Source organism: Cyprinus carpio, chromosome B3, assembly GCF_018340385.1.
Source record: "Cyprinus carpio isolate SPL01 chromosome B3, ASM1834038v1, whole genome shotgun sequence".
NCBI lineage: Eukaryota > Metazoa > Chordata > Actinopteri > Cypriniformes > Cyprinidae > Cyprinus > Cyprinus carpio.
In genome coordinates, this window is record NC_056599.1 from 2,634,930 (window position 1) to 2,650,384 (window position 15,455).

Consider the following 15,455-nt stretch of genomic DNA (forward strand, 5'->3'; position numbering starts at 1 on the left):
TTAATATTTGGTACGTCAGAATTAATTCTGCAAATGCATTTCCATCTCTCATTATTCGCATGGACTCTTTTTCGCACAAGTCAAAAACCACCTCAAGTGAGCATAAAAACTTTTTCTTTGTGAATTTAAGGGATTTTATTTTTGAAATTAGGTGTTTCCATCTCTCGTTTCTGCTGCGATACTTAAAAACTAAAACACTAAACACACCACATCAAATTGATAAGAGTGGCACCTATTAGTAGAGTTGGGAATTGAAAATCTATTAGTTTTCTGAAGTCAGATACTTAAGGGCTTATCGATTCCTGGTTGTGCATTTTCAGATTTTTATTTTATTTTTAAACATCATCTGTAAGGACCTGCCCTGGCGATCTGCCAGGATCTTCTTCATTAATCCAAGCGCTCTGAAGTTTGGATACACTTTGCAAAATCAGAAGCTGAAAATAATCACCAGTAACCAAAATTACCTGATCACGTCATCTTGCCATTTTTTTTTTTTTTTTTTTTTTTTTTTTTTGGCCATAATGAATGTGCTTTATAAACACACAGGTACAGCAGCCAGAGTAAAGTAACATAAGTCTTTAAGACCCAAACTAAAGATGAAACCAGAGATCTTACAAACAATATTGAACCAAATGTCATTTAAGATTTATTAATTTCATATTCTGATATTCCTTTCATTAATTTCTCGCTGAAGTGTATTTACTCTAAATACAGATATAATGAAATGAACATTCAAGAATCAGATAGCAGATTAACAAAGAGTCATGTGATTGAACAGCACTGATTAGATTCAGATTCAGATAGATTCAGTCCTGCTCAGGTGAATGGAATGCAGTTGTGTATTTTTGTATCACAGAGACTATTGCATAACATTTCAGTGAATGAAATTTAACACATAAAGTAAGCTTCTATAAGCAAAATATGCCAATAAAGAATCGTTAATCTTCATTTTAGGTCAGATCTGATTTCATAGATGAAGAACAAGAAGAAATTTCATTAGCAAGAAAAAAGCTAAAAAGTCTAGCGTTTGATCATTATTATCGAGTCTCTCACTGAACTCTACACATCTTCTGTGCTGCTAGTGTCCCTGTGGCTCTAAATGCAAGTCGAACGGCTTTCCTACGGCTGATTCTTTTGCTCTCAGCTTCCTTTATTTCACTCTGTTTCTCTTTAGGAATATCCAGCATCACATGGTCATCAGCTGCTATGTAGAGATGAGCAATGGCACCACGCAGTGCTTCTCGTCGTGATTCCTCAACTAAACGTCTGTACATTTTCTGCCATTCTGATTGATTGACCCGTTTGTTCTTCTGTTTGAACTGCTTCACTTTCTCATGTAAGTTTTGCTTCTGAATCTCCTGAATGTACTTCTCTGCTTCCTCAAACATTTCATTTGTAAAGTGGCTTGCATTTTTATCCACCATCGTCTCTATTTTACCGATCAGATCTTTGATTTGTGGGTAACCAGCAGACTCATTGTCCAGACAGAAGAATCTGTTTCCACAACTTTGTACAAGTTCTTTCAGCTCTGGATCACTTTCCTGTAGAAACTGCTCAATGGTCATATTTTTCTTCTCTAACTGATCTTTATGGGTGAAGATGATCATGGAATATTTTTCTATCTGTTCTCCAAACACCTCTTTCAGCTCCTTTATTGTGTTTTTCTCCTCCTCAGTGAATCGACCCAATTTAATGACAATAATAAAAGCATGTGGTCCTGGAGATGATAATGTTATGCATTTACCTACTTCGTCTATAATTTTGTCTTCACTGAGTTTATTATCATAAAGTCCAGGGGTGTCAGTCACTGAGATCTCTTTACCCATCCTGACCGCAGTTTCTGACTGGCACTGTTTAGTTTCAGAGTTGGAGCTGATGGAGGATTTGAACACGTTTCTCCCGATGATGGTGTTTCCAGTGGCACTTTTCCCAACTCCAGTTTTTCCCAGCAGAACCAGTCTGATCTGGTTTTTCCTCACAGGAATCACATCAGTCTCATCTGGATCTGCTGCTGGAGACTCTCCTGGAACTACAGATCAGATCACATCATTGTGCTGTTTAATCTCAATATTCCCACTAAACTTTAAGATCAGTGTTACATTTACATTTTAAGCATACGTGAGCCATGCTGGCAAAATGAGTTGGAATGTGCATGGTTTAATTTTGAGCTACATGCTGAGTTCATTAAGCCCTCATCTAGCGATCCCAATGTTCCAAATAGTAATTAAACATCGAAAATGATCTTTATTTGCACACCTTTCCTCCATTTGCTTCTGGAAGCGCTGCGCGACCCCAATAAATATATATATGCAGTATTGTTTATTTCTTACGTTTTTTTTTTTTTTTTTTGCATCTGCTTTTACTTTAAATCTATACTGTGATTATAAATATATAGTAATTATTATTAAGAAAAGAAGTGGAGGAAAAGATTCAACGTTGCAGGATAATTTTGCTTTGAAACCTTCAGAAAACTTGACTTTGCTGACTCTGTCAACTTCAAACGAGTGCACCTCAGTCATTTTTGTCTGATTCCAACAAATCATACATCAATGTGAAGGTCTTTTCCTGGAGAATGTGAAAATAAAAATAACTCATTTTTGAAAATTTGCTCATTGTGACTCATTTTGCCAGCACAGGTCACATTTTCAGATACTCTTAATTAATTTGAGCTGAATAAATATGTCTTACACTTAATGAACACATTATTATTGATCACTTTACAAAAACAATCATCTTACAGTTGATATCAGGAGTGTCCTTGCTTTCACTTCTTCTCCTTTGTTCCACCATAAATTTCCCTCTGTGCTCCATCATAATTCTTTCAATCTTCTGCAGTAGTTCTTCAACTTGACTTTTGCCTTTACATTTGTTATTCAAACAGTGGAAGTTTCCTGCACATTCAGTCACCAGTCGCTGGAGATCTGAATGATCTTGTAGATATTCATCAATGGTCTGATCCAGATCCTCCAGTTCATCTTCATGTGTGAACAGAATCATGATGTTCTTCTGAACTTCAGCACCAAACAAACACTTAATATAATCCAGGATCTCTTCCTCATTTTGCAGAGGTTCCTCCAGAGGAACGGTGAGCAGAACTGAACTGAGACCTGCTGAACATCCAGAGAACAGCTGCTCTTTCATCATCTCCAGCTGCTCTTCATTCAGATCTGGATCCAGTAGATCTGGACAATCAATCACAGCGACCTGCTGCCCTCTGATCTGAGTCTGACCCTCACACACTTCTGACTCATTTTTCTTCTTATGTTTTTGGACTTTAAACTTTCTTTCTCCCAGTATTGTGTTTCCAGATGAGCTTTTCCCAGAACCCCTTCTGCCCATCAGAAGAATCCGGACCACTGCATCATCTGAGCTGGAGCTGCTCGCTGACATCTCTGAAACAGACCGAAAATATGGAATATGATTGTAAAATAAGGTCAAGTCAAGAGTATTATATTTTCTACATATTTAAAATGAAATATCCTTTGCTATCACACATGAGAAAGAACTTAAACCACTTAAAAATACGAAATATTTTTATCAAGTCATTGTGAATGTGGTTTGGATGCATTAGAGTCAATTCTAATGACATTTAGAGGAAACAAATGAAGAAACTTAATCCCAAATCATTATCCCAAACTTAACTAAATGTAATATTAACACTAAGACAATACAGACAAAATGTACTTCTGTCCTTTTGCTTTAAGAGAGTAAAGAGTAAAGAGAGTCTCATACCAGGAAATGTTTCAGGCCCTGACGCCATTTTAAATCTGAATACAGACCGATGACGAGAACCCCATGAAAATCCCTCCTGGAGAAAAAAGATGGACATTTCAAAACAGTCTTAATATATGTGTGTAATGAATAATCATATCTATAAATCAACACATTTACATTAAAACAAGCTGTTGCAAGAAATACAGACGAACCAGGAGTCGAGCTGCTCAGATTTGTTCAGATTTTCTTCCACTTTTGGTTCTGCAAACAACTTCTCATAAGTTATATTTTCATGTGACCTGTAGAGGAGGAGCCTGATACTCTTGTGTGTTCCTCATCTGACAAATCTGGTCAGGGTGAGTTTGTGTTTTGTAGTCAAGAGCAAGAAAAAGCAGATGTTCAGGGCACAGATGTTTATATCGTCACCAGAATAATCATATTTGTATTCACAGGCGTATGTGCAATGAGAAATGAAATCATGTCTCCACAGTCTACTGTGTTACAATCTTCAAAAGATGTAGGTTCTTAAAATACAGTGGATATATCGAGTTAATTCACAGAGTTACCCCTTTTCTATATCAAGAACACCATATCATGAAACTAGTTTCCGTTGCAAATTCCAAAACGTCATTTTAGAGCTAAAAACAGAGGCTTGAGCCATTGATATCCAGGCTAATGTAGTTATTAGAGAGAGAGAGAGAGAGAGAGAGAGAGAGAGAGAGAGAGAGAGAGATTAAGCGCCTGCGCTTCTCTCAGTGTTCAGCAGCAGCGTCTACTAGCGAATCTTTAAGCTGAACTGCATCAAGAACCTCTTTACTGAGAAATGTCATGTAGTTTTTCAGCTGCGAAACCATTTTATTGATAAATTCGCGTGGCAGCGCTGACAACAAGTTTCTGTTCACATTTCCGCGTGTGCACGAGTGCGTGTCTGTACTGTGGGCTGCAACCCCCATCACGCCAAAACGTGTGCGTCCGCAAGGTTTTTTAATTTTATATTTATTTTTTTCAGAGAACAGGAACATACAAAAGAATAAACATACATCACATAATATCAACCACAAAGAAATAAAATGGGAACAAAGCACATAAAAAGAATAAAATTAAAATAAAGATAAGAGGGCCATCATCTAAACATGATCACATGAAGAGATCACAGGCAGAGTAAATCCTAACAGTCCTTAAAAGCTGATTTATACTCTACTGCGTGGCAAGTTTGCTAGAGTGCGCGTGGCAAATGAAGTAACTGTGAGTAACTATGAAACCGAAGCAGTTTGATGTGAAGTTCAAACTCCATCAGGTGCTTTTTGACGCTTTGACTGAAAAAAAATGCAATTTTTATTTTTTTATTTTTTGCATAGTTTGTCCAAGGCTTTTTTTTTTTTTTTTTTTTTTTTTACTATTTGCTTAAAGTTGACATGTTCGATGCGAAATAAAGCTAGTTTTAAAATAGTTCAAGATTGTTTTAATCAGTTTGTACATTAATTCATAAACTCATTAATCATGCGAGAAGTCCAGACAACTCCACAAGGACCAAAGACAAGCGATCTAGTGCGCTAAAAGACGGATTTAGATGACTTCAAGACGCATACAGGTAGGGTTTCCAAATAGTCGATCGTCCCGTATTTATGAATGAAATTATTAATTTGATATTTGCCTGTCGTGGGAAAGGGATCATGTAAAAAGTCCACACATTTACCATACCCAGATAGCAGACCAACACTGAATCAACGCTGAATCAATGTTAATGCATCAACCAAATTATCACTGAATCAGTGTTGAAGTTTAACATTGGTTTTTCGTCAGGTTTGCACCCTCAAATAATGTTATTTCAGTGATGAAAACCAGATCAAGATGGTCATAAAAATCAACATTTCTTCAACTTAAACTAAACCACTTATTTAACATTGAATAAATATAGAAATATGATCAAACCAGTCTTGATTTTTACTTTTTTCAATCAGAGAACTTGCAGGACTGCAATTAATATAAATTTTTTATCTGTTCCTGTGGCTCAGTGGTAGAGCATTGTTAGTAGCACAAAAGGTTGTGGGTTCGATTCCCAGGAAACATGTTAGGTAAAAAATGTATACCCTGAATGCACTGTAAGTTGCTTTGGATAAAAGCATCTGCTAAATGTGTATGTGTGAATCAAAAAGCCATTCAAAGTAAACAGTATCCTTAAGTTTACATGCAAATAGCCTATTTATTTTTGCCCCCACATGATTTGAACAAACTATTTGAAGAGGAAAATAGCATCCCATTTAAGTAATTTTGATTACACGTTTGATTATTTTATTTAAAACGAAACAAAAACAAGCAAACAAACTTTGTGGTGCCCTCAATACATATATCCCCTGATTCACAAACAGGGATTAGCTTTTAATAAAGGATTAGGTCTTAGTAAAATTCGAATATTTAAACATTTTTTTTATAAAAAAGCCTTAGGAAAAACACATTACTGGTATGCATCTTGAGACAAAACAATGACACTGACATTTTAAGATCTGTCAGAGCAAGTTATTTTCAGTTAAGACAGCTCAAACGTGCATTTTAGTCTGGGACTAGGCTTAAGCCTTGTCTGTAAATCCAGGAGACAGAGTTAAAATACAACATAGGCACATAATATGATAAAATGGATGACAAAGCGACTTAATTACATGGAATAATTAATTCTGAATTTATATAGCAAATGCCAGGAGAAGATCTGGTAAAACTGAAGATATACAACAAACACAAACTACATCTGTAAAATGGAAATAAATGCAAATGGAAACTCACCAACAAAGGCAGAAACACAACAGACTGACACATTATCACAGTTTGCTATTAATCTTTTCTGATTCAAAAAGGATGTCCTTACTCCTCATTAAACAGATAGTCTGATGAGCTCAGGGCTTACCAGCGCAAGCGGTTTTGGGTGGTTTTGGTTTTATTTGTTACGAGTTATTGTTTTTTGTTTTCTTTTTTAGTAACGGAGTAATCTATCACGTTATAATTTTCAAAATAGTAATTAGAGTAAAGTTACAAACCGAGGTCTTTATACGTTACTGCCGCGTTACATTGCTGTCAGAATGCAGTGTTTTATAATCTAGAGATTATAAAACAGGGGCGCCCCCAAGAGGTGGCCAGGCCCACCACTGTATAAACTCTGTCCACCCCTAGTATGATTTTGCAGTAGGTACTATTAATTTAAATGCATAAAATAATGTAAATTCACAATAGTTTATGAAGCGAAAAAAAAAAAAAAAAATAAATAAAATAATGCAGCACTCACTGCAGCCACCAAAGAGATTGCAGATTGGCGCCACCAGAGTAGCTGCCCTTCCCCCTCGCCCTCCCCAGTCCCGTCGTTGACTGCACAGGGCAAAAAGCAGGACTGATTCGATCACTTGAGAGCACCTGCACGTTTTGGAGAGACAGGTACAGTATGTAATCCACACAATAATTATTTATAGTAAAGACATGAATGTATGTTCTCAGTTAACTTTTCTGGCTATGTAAAAGTTACTCAGTAAAGTTTTTACAGTGTTGAATTAGGGCTGGGTGATAAAATTATAATGAAGATAATCGCGCTGTTCACTCTTCTCAGAATTCAAATGCACTCTAAAAACTAATTCAGAGGACCTTTAGTCATTACTTAAATATATATATATTGTTGTGAAATAAAAAATCAAGTTCTGAGATACTGTTAGACTTTTTAATTGTAATTGTTATTTTATTGAGCTGGGATGACACACAAATTATGCCAATTGATGAAATATACTATCATGACTTGTCAGAGTTTAACATTTTCAGTTAATCAAAAAACAATTTAATTTTAAGTTCTGTTAATGTAAAAAACTATTTGATGACGCGTAAACAGCGCGCGCATTGTTAAGGCCAGACGACCAGACGAGACGAGTGAAGCATGTGGTGAATGGTAATTTTATGCTTACAGTTTTTTCTGAATGCTTAAGCGCTAATCAAGATTCTTGTAGCACAATTTCTAAAACTATTAATACGTATAGCAAAACCACTCACTGAGTTTGCAAAACTAAAAGCACAAACACTGCTTTGCACTCAGTTTGCAATTTTGTAACACACACTTTGCAAAACTGCAGGCACAATTCACTGCACAACACTCTTTTTGCACAACTTTTAACACAACTCACTGCTTACACTCAATTACCAAATTTCCAACACACTCCTAGCAAAATTATACACATGTATGGCTATCATTAACACTATTTTGCCAACTGTCTGGCACACTTTCACATGTGAAAACTGTTTTAGATAATTAGTTCACTTTGCAATCAGCCTAAGCACTATAAATAAGCCACAGGTAAGCTGTCTGTGTGGAGTACAATGGAAGGAGCAGTAAGAGTGAGAAGAGTGAGGATCAGAGGAGGCCGAGGAGGCCGAGGGAGAGGACGTGGAGGTGAAGAAGCGAGAGGGTTAGAGGAAGTTAGAGGAAGAGGACAAGGAGGAGCAAGAAGAGGACGAGGAGGGGAAAGAGGAAGGGTAAGAAGAGTAAGAAAAAGAATAACTGATGACATCAGAGCTACAATAGTGGACCATGTCATCAACCATGGGATGACCCTGAGGGAAGCTGGCCAACGGATTCAGCCTAATTTGAGCCACTACACTGTGCAAGCATCATTAGGACATTTCGAAATGAGAATTGGTAAGTACTTTGTAGCACTGCCATACTCTAATGAGAAACACAACAGTACCATACATGCAAAAATACTGAAATTGTTACTTTACAGAATTGCTAGACGTCCAGATGTTGGGGGCAGAGGAAGAATGTTCACTCCAGAGCAAGAGACCCATATAGTGAACATGGTGATTGCCAATAATGCAATAAGACTGCGCGAAATACAGCAGCGCATAATTGATAATGACACCATCTTTCAAAATATACACAGTGTAAGCATTTCTGCACTAAGTCATGTACTTGCGCGCCACAGAATAAGAATGAAGCAAATTTACAGAGTTCCTTTCGAGAGAAACACAGAACGTGTAAAGCAACTGCGATATGACTATGTGCAGGTAAGCTATAGTGTCATTGGTTCTGAATTTGGAAGTGCATACTGTAGTGCTGTGCATGGGCCTGATGTGTTGCATTTGTTTTGTCTTGTCCAGAGAGTGATGGAACTAGAAGCAGATGCCATGGGACATGAGCTACTTTTTGTAGATGAGGCCGGTTTTAACCTCAGTAAAACGAGATGTGGCAGGAACATTACTGGACACCGTGCCATCATCAATGTCCCAGGACAACGTGGTGGTAACATTACCATGTGTGCAGCTATAAGCCAAAATGGTGTTCACCATCATGCCCATAGGCCCATACAACACTGCACACATTATTGCATTCCTGGACACCTTACATGACATGCTCACTGTTCAGAGACCAGAGCATACCCGATATGTCATCATATGGGACAATGTTAGTTTCCATAGGGCTGCTTTGGTCCGCAACTGGTTTACAGACCACCCATTCTTCATGGCACTCAACCTCCCTCCATACTCTCCATTCTTAAATCCCATTGAGGAGTTCTTCTCTGCCTGGCGCTGGAAAGTGTACGACCGTCATCCTCATCAACAGGTAGCCCTTTTACAGGCAATGGAGGAGGCATGTGGAGATATTGACCAGGCATCATGTCAGGCCTGGATACAGCATTCATGGAGATATTTTCCCCGGTGCCTTGGACTGGAGGATATCGCATGCGATGTGATGAAATTTTGCGGCCGGACCCAGAAAGATGACATGATGTAGGCTGATTGTCTTTTTTTTTCTTTTTTTTTGTGAAATTACTATTTTGTGTTCTGACTTTGTCTTGGTTTTGATGAGTGTGAATAAACACCAATACTTGAAGTTTGGATCCTTGTATGTTTACATGACACTATGACAAAAGTATGACCTCAAATTGACATCTGTACACAGAGAAAGCAAAAGCCAGATGTGTTTTGTATTCATACCATCAGTGTGTAGTTGGCACATTGTGTGTTTAGTAGATGATGGCTTGTGTTTACTGTTTGATACGAAAACACCATTTTTACGAAGGTGTGAAGAGTTAATCTAGCTGTGTTCGCTTTTGCAAGAGAACTACAATGTTTTGATAATTGGGTGAAAGGTTTTCTTATTTGTGTGTAGAGTTTTGCAAAAATAGCCAATAGTTACAAAAAATGTGCTTAAGCAATTAGAAAAAACTGTAATTACACACATTCGCATTCGCTCAGGATTCAGTTGGTGATAGCCTACTATAACCGAATACCGAAATCTGCAAGTCCTTACTCTGAAATTTGAGCAGTGCTGATAGTAACGTTATAGTCTGTGTGCCGAGGTAAAGTTAGCTATAGCTGTAGCTTGTCACTGATTGAGTAGCTACACTATTTGTTCAGATAAAATGTTTGATATATATGTTTTTCGTCGGAAGAAACCAGAGGTTGCGAAGCAAGGTTGGTTGCATGAACAAAGGCACTCACTCTCTGGTAACCTAGCAAGGTAGGGAGTGACACGCTAACAGCCAATCATGTAACAGTTTGGTTGCGCCATATCGTTGTCTCGTGTTGGATTCTTCAGTAACAGAACCGAACAGAACCGGTGTGGAGTGATAAGTGGAAAGCCTTATTTGATCGGTGAGTGATGTAGATTGGTGACTGCTAGTTTTGACAGGCGCCCGTGCATGTTACTTAGAGAAAGAGCAGAGAGAGAGAGAGAGAGAGAGAGGGGGAGAGAGAGAGAGAGAGAGAGAGAGAGAGACCCTCCTCCGGCCGCGCGCGCGCACTCTCACAGTCTTCAAACTGTCTTGCTCTCCCTCCCTCGCGCATATTAATCAAAATTTATAATATTTGAAAAAAAAAAAATAATAATTACTGGTGTCTGTTTATATTTTAAAAATTGCCTCCTGGAAAACATAGGAAAATGTCTTTATTATAGGACAGGGCTCAGCTTAATTATTAAGTTCATGTTACTTAGAAATTGTTTTTATTGTGGCCAAAAAACTTCTTCACCTAACTTAAAACATTATGTTGGATCAACTTAATTACTTGCATTCATGTTGAAAATTATTAAGTTCATGTTACTTAGAAATGCGTTTTATTGTGGCCTAAAAGGTAAATTCACCATACTCAAAACTTCGCTTTGAATTAATGTAATTCTGCCAGTAGTCTTAACATAAAAAATCTAGTGTAACACGTTAACATATATATTTTTTTTTTTTTTTTTTTTTTGTTGACCCAATGTTTTATTTTTTAGAGTGTGGCAGCGCAGCATGAGGCAAGCTCACTCCCGCTGATGAGTCTCGGTCACGCGACCACTACAGCGCTGTGAGATCCGGTGTGAAGAACACAAACGTGATTTAAACTAGAATAAACAGCGCTGACAAACAGGAGAAACATGTGCAAGGACGATATAGTCAGAAGGCTTTTCAATCTACAAATTTCCATCATTTACCACGGATTTACTGTAGTAACACTAATGTAAACTACACCATGCATTGTGTCATAAATGTCATGTGGGATATTCATATCGAATTTTATTTAATAGACATATATTAAATGTATTAAAGGAGTAATAGAATATATTTTACAGTGTTGTTTGTGATTAGTGTTTGTGCATTTATGTAGTATATACCACTGTTTTTTAAATAAATACAAAATAAAAACCATATAGTTGCATTTTTACCATGGTATTACTGTGCTATATATATGTGTGGTTTTAAGGAGTATATTGCGAAAAGCAAACAAAAAACTTACAGAGTGTGCGCATACATTATGTGATGGTCTAGACTATTGCACATACGCATTCATAGTGCGTTCTTTCACTGTAAATTTAGAATTATCACATTTTTCAAGATATGGGGCAGAAAATGTATAGATTTATAGATTTAAGAGTGACATTTTTCTCCAAAAGTCAGCATAATTACAAATGTGATATTGGTTTTATACAACAGTTCAATAAACAAGAAGTTAATATTAAGAGACTTATGTTTTAGACACCATATTGCCTGTTTTTGCTCCATTTCTAAAAAATATTTTCATTTGTGATACAGCCACTGTTTTGCATCTCTGAGCAACATGATAGTGTTTCGTTCCTGAATGTATCAACCGTTTAAATGATTCGGTTTAAACGCAATGACTCACTTAAGCCCCTTTCACACTGCGATTCCAGAAAATACAGTGGTAATGTGTCCCGGCACTTGTTCCCTGGTCGCTAGATTTTGCCCCTTTCACACTGCCAGTAATTTCCCGGAATATGTGCGTGCGTTCACACACAACCCGTAAAGGTCCCGTAATGACGCGTGACATCAGGATGTGACGTCTAATGCACGAGTCGAAAACGCTAGGCACGTTAGTTCACACAGAGCTCGTTCCGGGACTGAACCCGGCAATGTTACTAGGTCCCCAACCGGGGATCGATCCCGGAATCAATCCCGGGACGTGTTTGCGTTCACACAGAAGGTGACCTGGCAATGTTACAGCAATTTTCCGGGTCAAACGTGCGGTGTGAAAGGGGCTTTATTAACAGTAACTCGCTGCCACCTACTGGTGGTTTTAATTTCACATTTAAGGTACCTTTTCATTTTTAAAATGATTTCAAACAACAGTTTTCAATGTTTTATGTTTAAAATATCAAAATATTATTTATTCATTTGTAACTGCAGGTTAAAGTATTGCATTAAACAGTGTGTGAAAACATCTAAATGGCACTTCAGATGCAGCTTCTGTGTTTCCTCTGCACTGCAAAGATCAATTTTGTTGATACTGATTGCATTTGCTTAAAACAGGAATATGAATTGGTTGTGAGTAAGCTCTGTTAAAATGTTCATTGTCTACATATTAATACATTTTGTTCAGTTGTTCTTTATTCATTTTAGACATGTCCTGTTTTGTACAATAAAAGTATGTAGAAAATAATTGGACTGTAAAGTGTTTTAAACTAAATATTGTCCCTTTTTTGGTTTTGTCCATATATTTGCTAATGTATAATTATTTAAAACACCTACACTATTTAAAGATTAAGTAATTAGTTGCAAATTAAAATCATATTATTACATTAACCAGAAATAAAAGTCAATACGTATAACACAAGTGGAACTTTTAATTATTTTATTTTTTATTTATTTTTATTTTGGTGTGCCACCCCAAGATTTATTATGGCCTCATCTGGCCACCCTTATTAAAATGTTCTGGGGGCGCCACTGACTGTCGAGTCCAGTGCCAGTGGATTAGAGACCTGCTCCCGTGAGACCCAATGCAACAGAGTACAGCGCAGGACAAGACTTGATGGGCGAGTGCAGAGACTTGTGTTTGTGCGGGATGAGGGAGAATAAAATGATTCACTGGACTCCTGCAAAATAGACATATCTAAACATAAAACAAATAAATTGTTATTCATCTATTGCACAAAGGCAACATGTATTAATATAAAATATAAACGATTAACAGGTGTGTGTATGCAGAGTTTCTATTTAGGCTATAACACGTGTTTGCAGCATTAAGCAATGCAGTGATGAAATTTGCGAGCTCACGAATCCTCTCATAACACACGACTAGCAGACATTTTGAAAGATTCATTATGCATATATTTATTGTGTTATAACAGAGATTTGTGAGATTGCAATGAACTGATATGTCTATTAGACATTATAAATGCAGTGATCTTTGCTGGCATTCTGCCAAACCATGCACGCAGCAGCCGCTTGTGTGACATAATTAGTTAAGTGAGTGACAGTTGTGGTGTCCTATCAGGGAAGAATTTGGGCTATTTAATGCTGGTTGGCTGTTCAACCAAGTCTCTGTCTTTCTCACACAGAACAACCTCCTTGACAGCAACCAATCTGGCATCAGAAGTGGACATTCAACTGAGACTGCCTTGCTGTCAGTTGTTGAAGCCCTAAGACTGGCAAGAGCGGAATCCAAATCTTCAATACTTATCTTGCTTGATCTATCTGCTGCTTTTGACACGGTTTACCACCAGATCCTCCTGTCAACCCTACTGACAAAGGGCATCTCAGGAACTGCACTCCAGTGGTTTGAGTCTTACCTCTCAGATAGGTCCTTCAAAGTATCTTGGAGAGATTAGGTGTCCAAGTCGCAACATCTAACTACTGGGGTGCCTCAGGGCTCAGTTCTTGAACCACTTCTCTTCTCTGTCTACATGGCATCATTAGGTTCTGTCATTCAGAAACATGGCTTTTCATACCATTGCTATGCTGATGATACTCAACTCTACCTCTCATTCCATCCTGATGATCCATCGGTAGCTGCTCGCATCTCAGCTTGTCTAAGAGACATTTCTTGCTGGATGAAAGACCATCACCTTCAACTCAACCTTGCCAAGACAGAACTGCTTGTGGTTCCAGCAAACCCATAGGTTTCATCACAATTTCACCATCAAGTTAGGCACATCAACCATAACTCCTTCAAAAACAGCCAGAAACCTTGGAGTTATGATTGATGATCAACTAACTTTCTCAGACCACATTGCTAAAAATGTCCAGTCCTGCAGATTTGCTTTATTCAACATTAAGAAGATCAGGCCCTTTCTTTCCGAACATGCTTCACAACTCCTTGTTTAAGCTCTTGTTCTGTCCAGGCTGGACTATTGCAACGCTCTCTTGGCAGGTCTTCCAGCCAGTTCTATCAAACCTTTACAATTAATCCAAAACGCGGCAGCAAGATTAATTTTTAATGAGCCGAAAAGAATACACATCACACCTCTGTTAATAAATTTGCACTGGCTACCAATAGCTGCTCGCATAAAATTCAAGGCATTGATGTTTGCCTACAAAACCACCACTGGCTCTGCACCCCTTTACCTAAATTCATTACTTCATACTTATGTGCCCTCTAGAAGCTTGCGTTCTGCAAGTGAACGTCGCTTGATTGTGCCATCCCAAAGAAGCACAAAGTCACTTTTACAGACTTTTAAATTCATATGTTCCCTCCTGGTGGAATGACCTGCCCAACTCAATCCGAGCAGCTGAGTCCTTAGCCATCTTCAAGAATCGGCTTTAAAACACATCTCTTCCATCTTTATTTGACCCTCTAACTTTTGCACTCACTATTCTAATTCTATTCTTTAAAAAAAAAAAAAAAAAAAAAAAAAAAAAAAAAAAAATCTAACTACCTTTCTAATCTTTTTGTATTCTATCTATTTTCTTTTAATTTATTAAACAATTATAAAAAAGACCTCTAACACTAGCTTGCTCTATTCTTTTTCTATTCTATCTGTTTTCTTTTTATTTATTATATTATTTAAAAGTCCTTGCTACGTGTACTGCGTTTAAGCTAACTGAGACTTGTTATAGCACTTACATATCATTGCTCTTTTGTTGTTTTTGATTGCTTCCATTGTCCTCATTTGTAAGTCGCTTTGGATAAAAGCATCTGCTAAATGACTAAATGTAAATGTAAAAAGCACTAGTAACATCTCTGGGTCTTCTCCCTCGTCTTCGGGACCGTTTCTCTGGTCTCCCTATCATTTCTTCAGTGGTTGTGCTTCGTATGAACCTGAGTCAACCTTGACAACCACGGTGTTTGCGCTGTCCTCCGCATCAATGTGATGCCGTGGACCAGCAACAAATTAACAACAAATTAACAGGATTTGTATCGTCTACTTCCTTTTAGAGTGATAGAAAAAGCTATAAACTGACTGTTAGTTGTACGAGAGCGAGTGTGTGTGTGTGTGTGTGTGTGTGTGTGTGTGTGTGCTGCACCAGCTCTATCTTTTGTTATTCTTTTCTTTTTCTTTA

General features: G+C 37.5%; 1 protein-coding gene across 1 annotated transcript; it reads right to left on the bottom strand.

Annotated features, from left to right (window-relative positions):
• Nucleotides 1-508: 508 nt before the first annotated feature.
• Nucleotides 509-3,969, bottom strand: LOC122136443 (GTPase IMAP family member 8-like). Its single transcript, XM_042719496.1, has 4 exons — nucleotides 3,892-3,969; nucleotides 3,733-3,808; nucleotides 2,739-3,392; nucleotides 509-2,029 (listed from the first exon to the last, which is right to left on the bottom strand). The coding sequence occupies exons 2-4, from the start codon at nucleotides 3,758-3,760 to the stop codon at nucleotides 1,050-1,052; spliced, it is 1,662 nt and encodes a 553-aa protein (XP_042575430.1). The 5' UTR covers nucleotides 3,761-3,808; nucleotides 3,892-3,969; the 3' UTR covers nucleotides 509-1,049.
• Between the last annotated feature and the right edge of the window lie 11,486 nt (nucleotides 3,970-15,455).

Coding starts and splice junctions, on each gene's coding strand:
- LOC122136443 (XM_042719496.1), bottom strand. CDS start 3,760: ATGGCGTCAGGGCCTGAAACATTTCCTG. Junction 3,393..3,732: donor AGGGCCTGAAACATTTCCTG/GTATGAGACTCT, acceptor GGTCTGTTTCAG/AGATGTCAGCGAGCAGCTCC. Junction 2,030..2,738: donor GGACACTCCTGATATCAACT/GTAAGATGATTG, acceptor TCTGATCTGTAG/TTCCAGGAGAGTCTCCAGCA.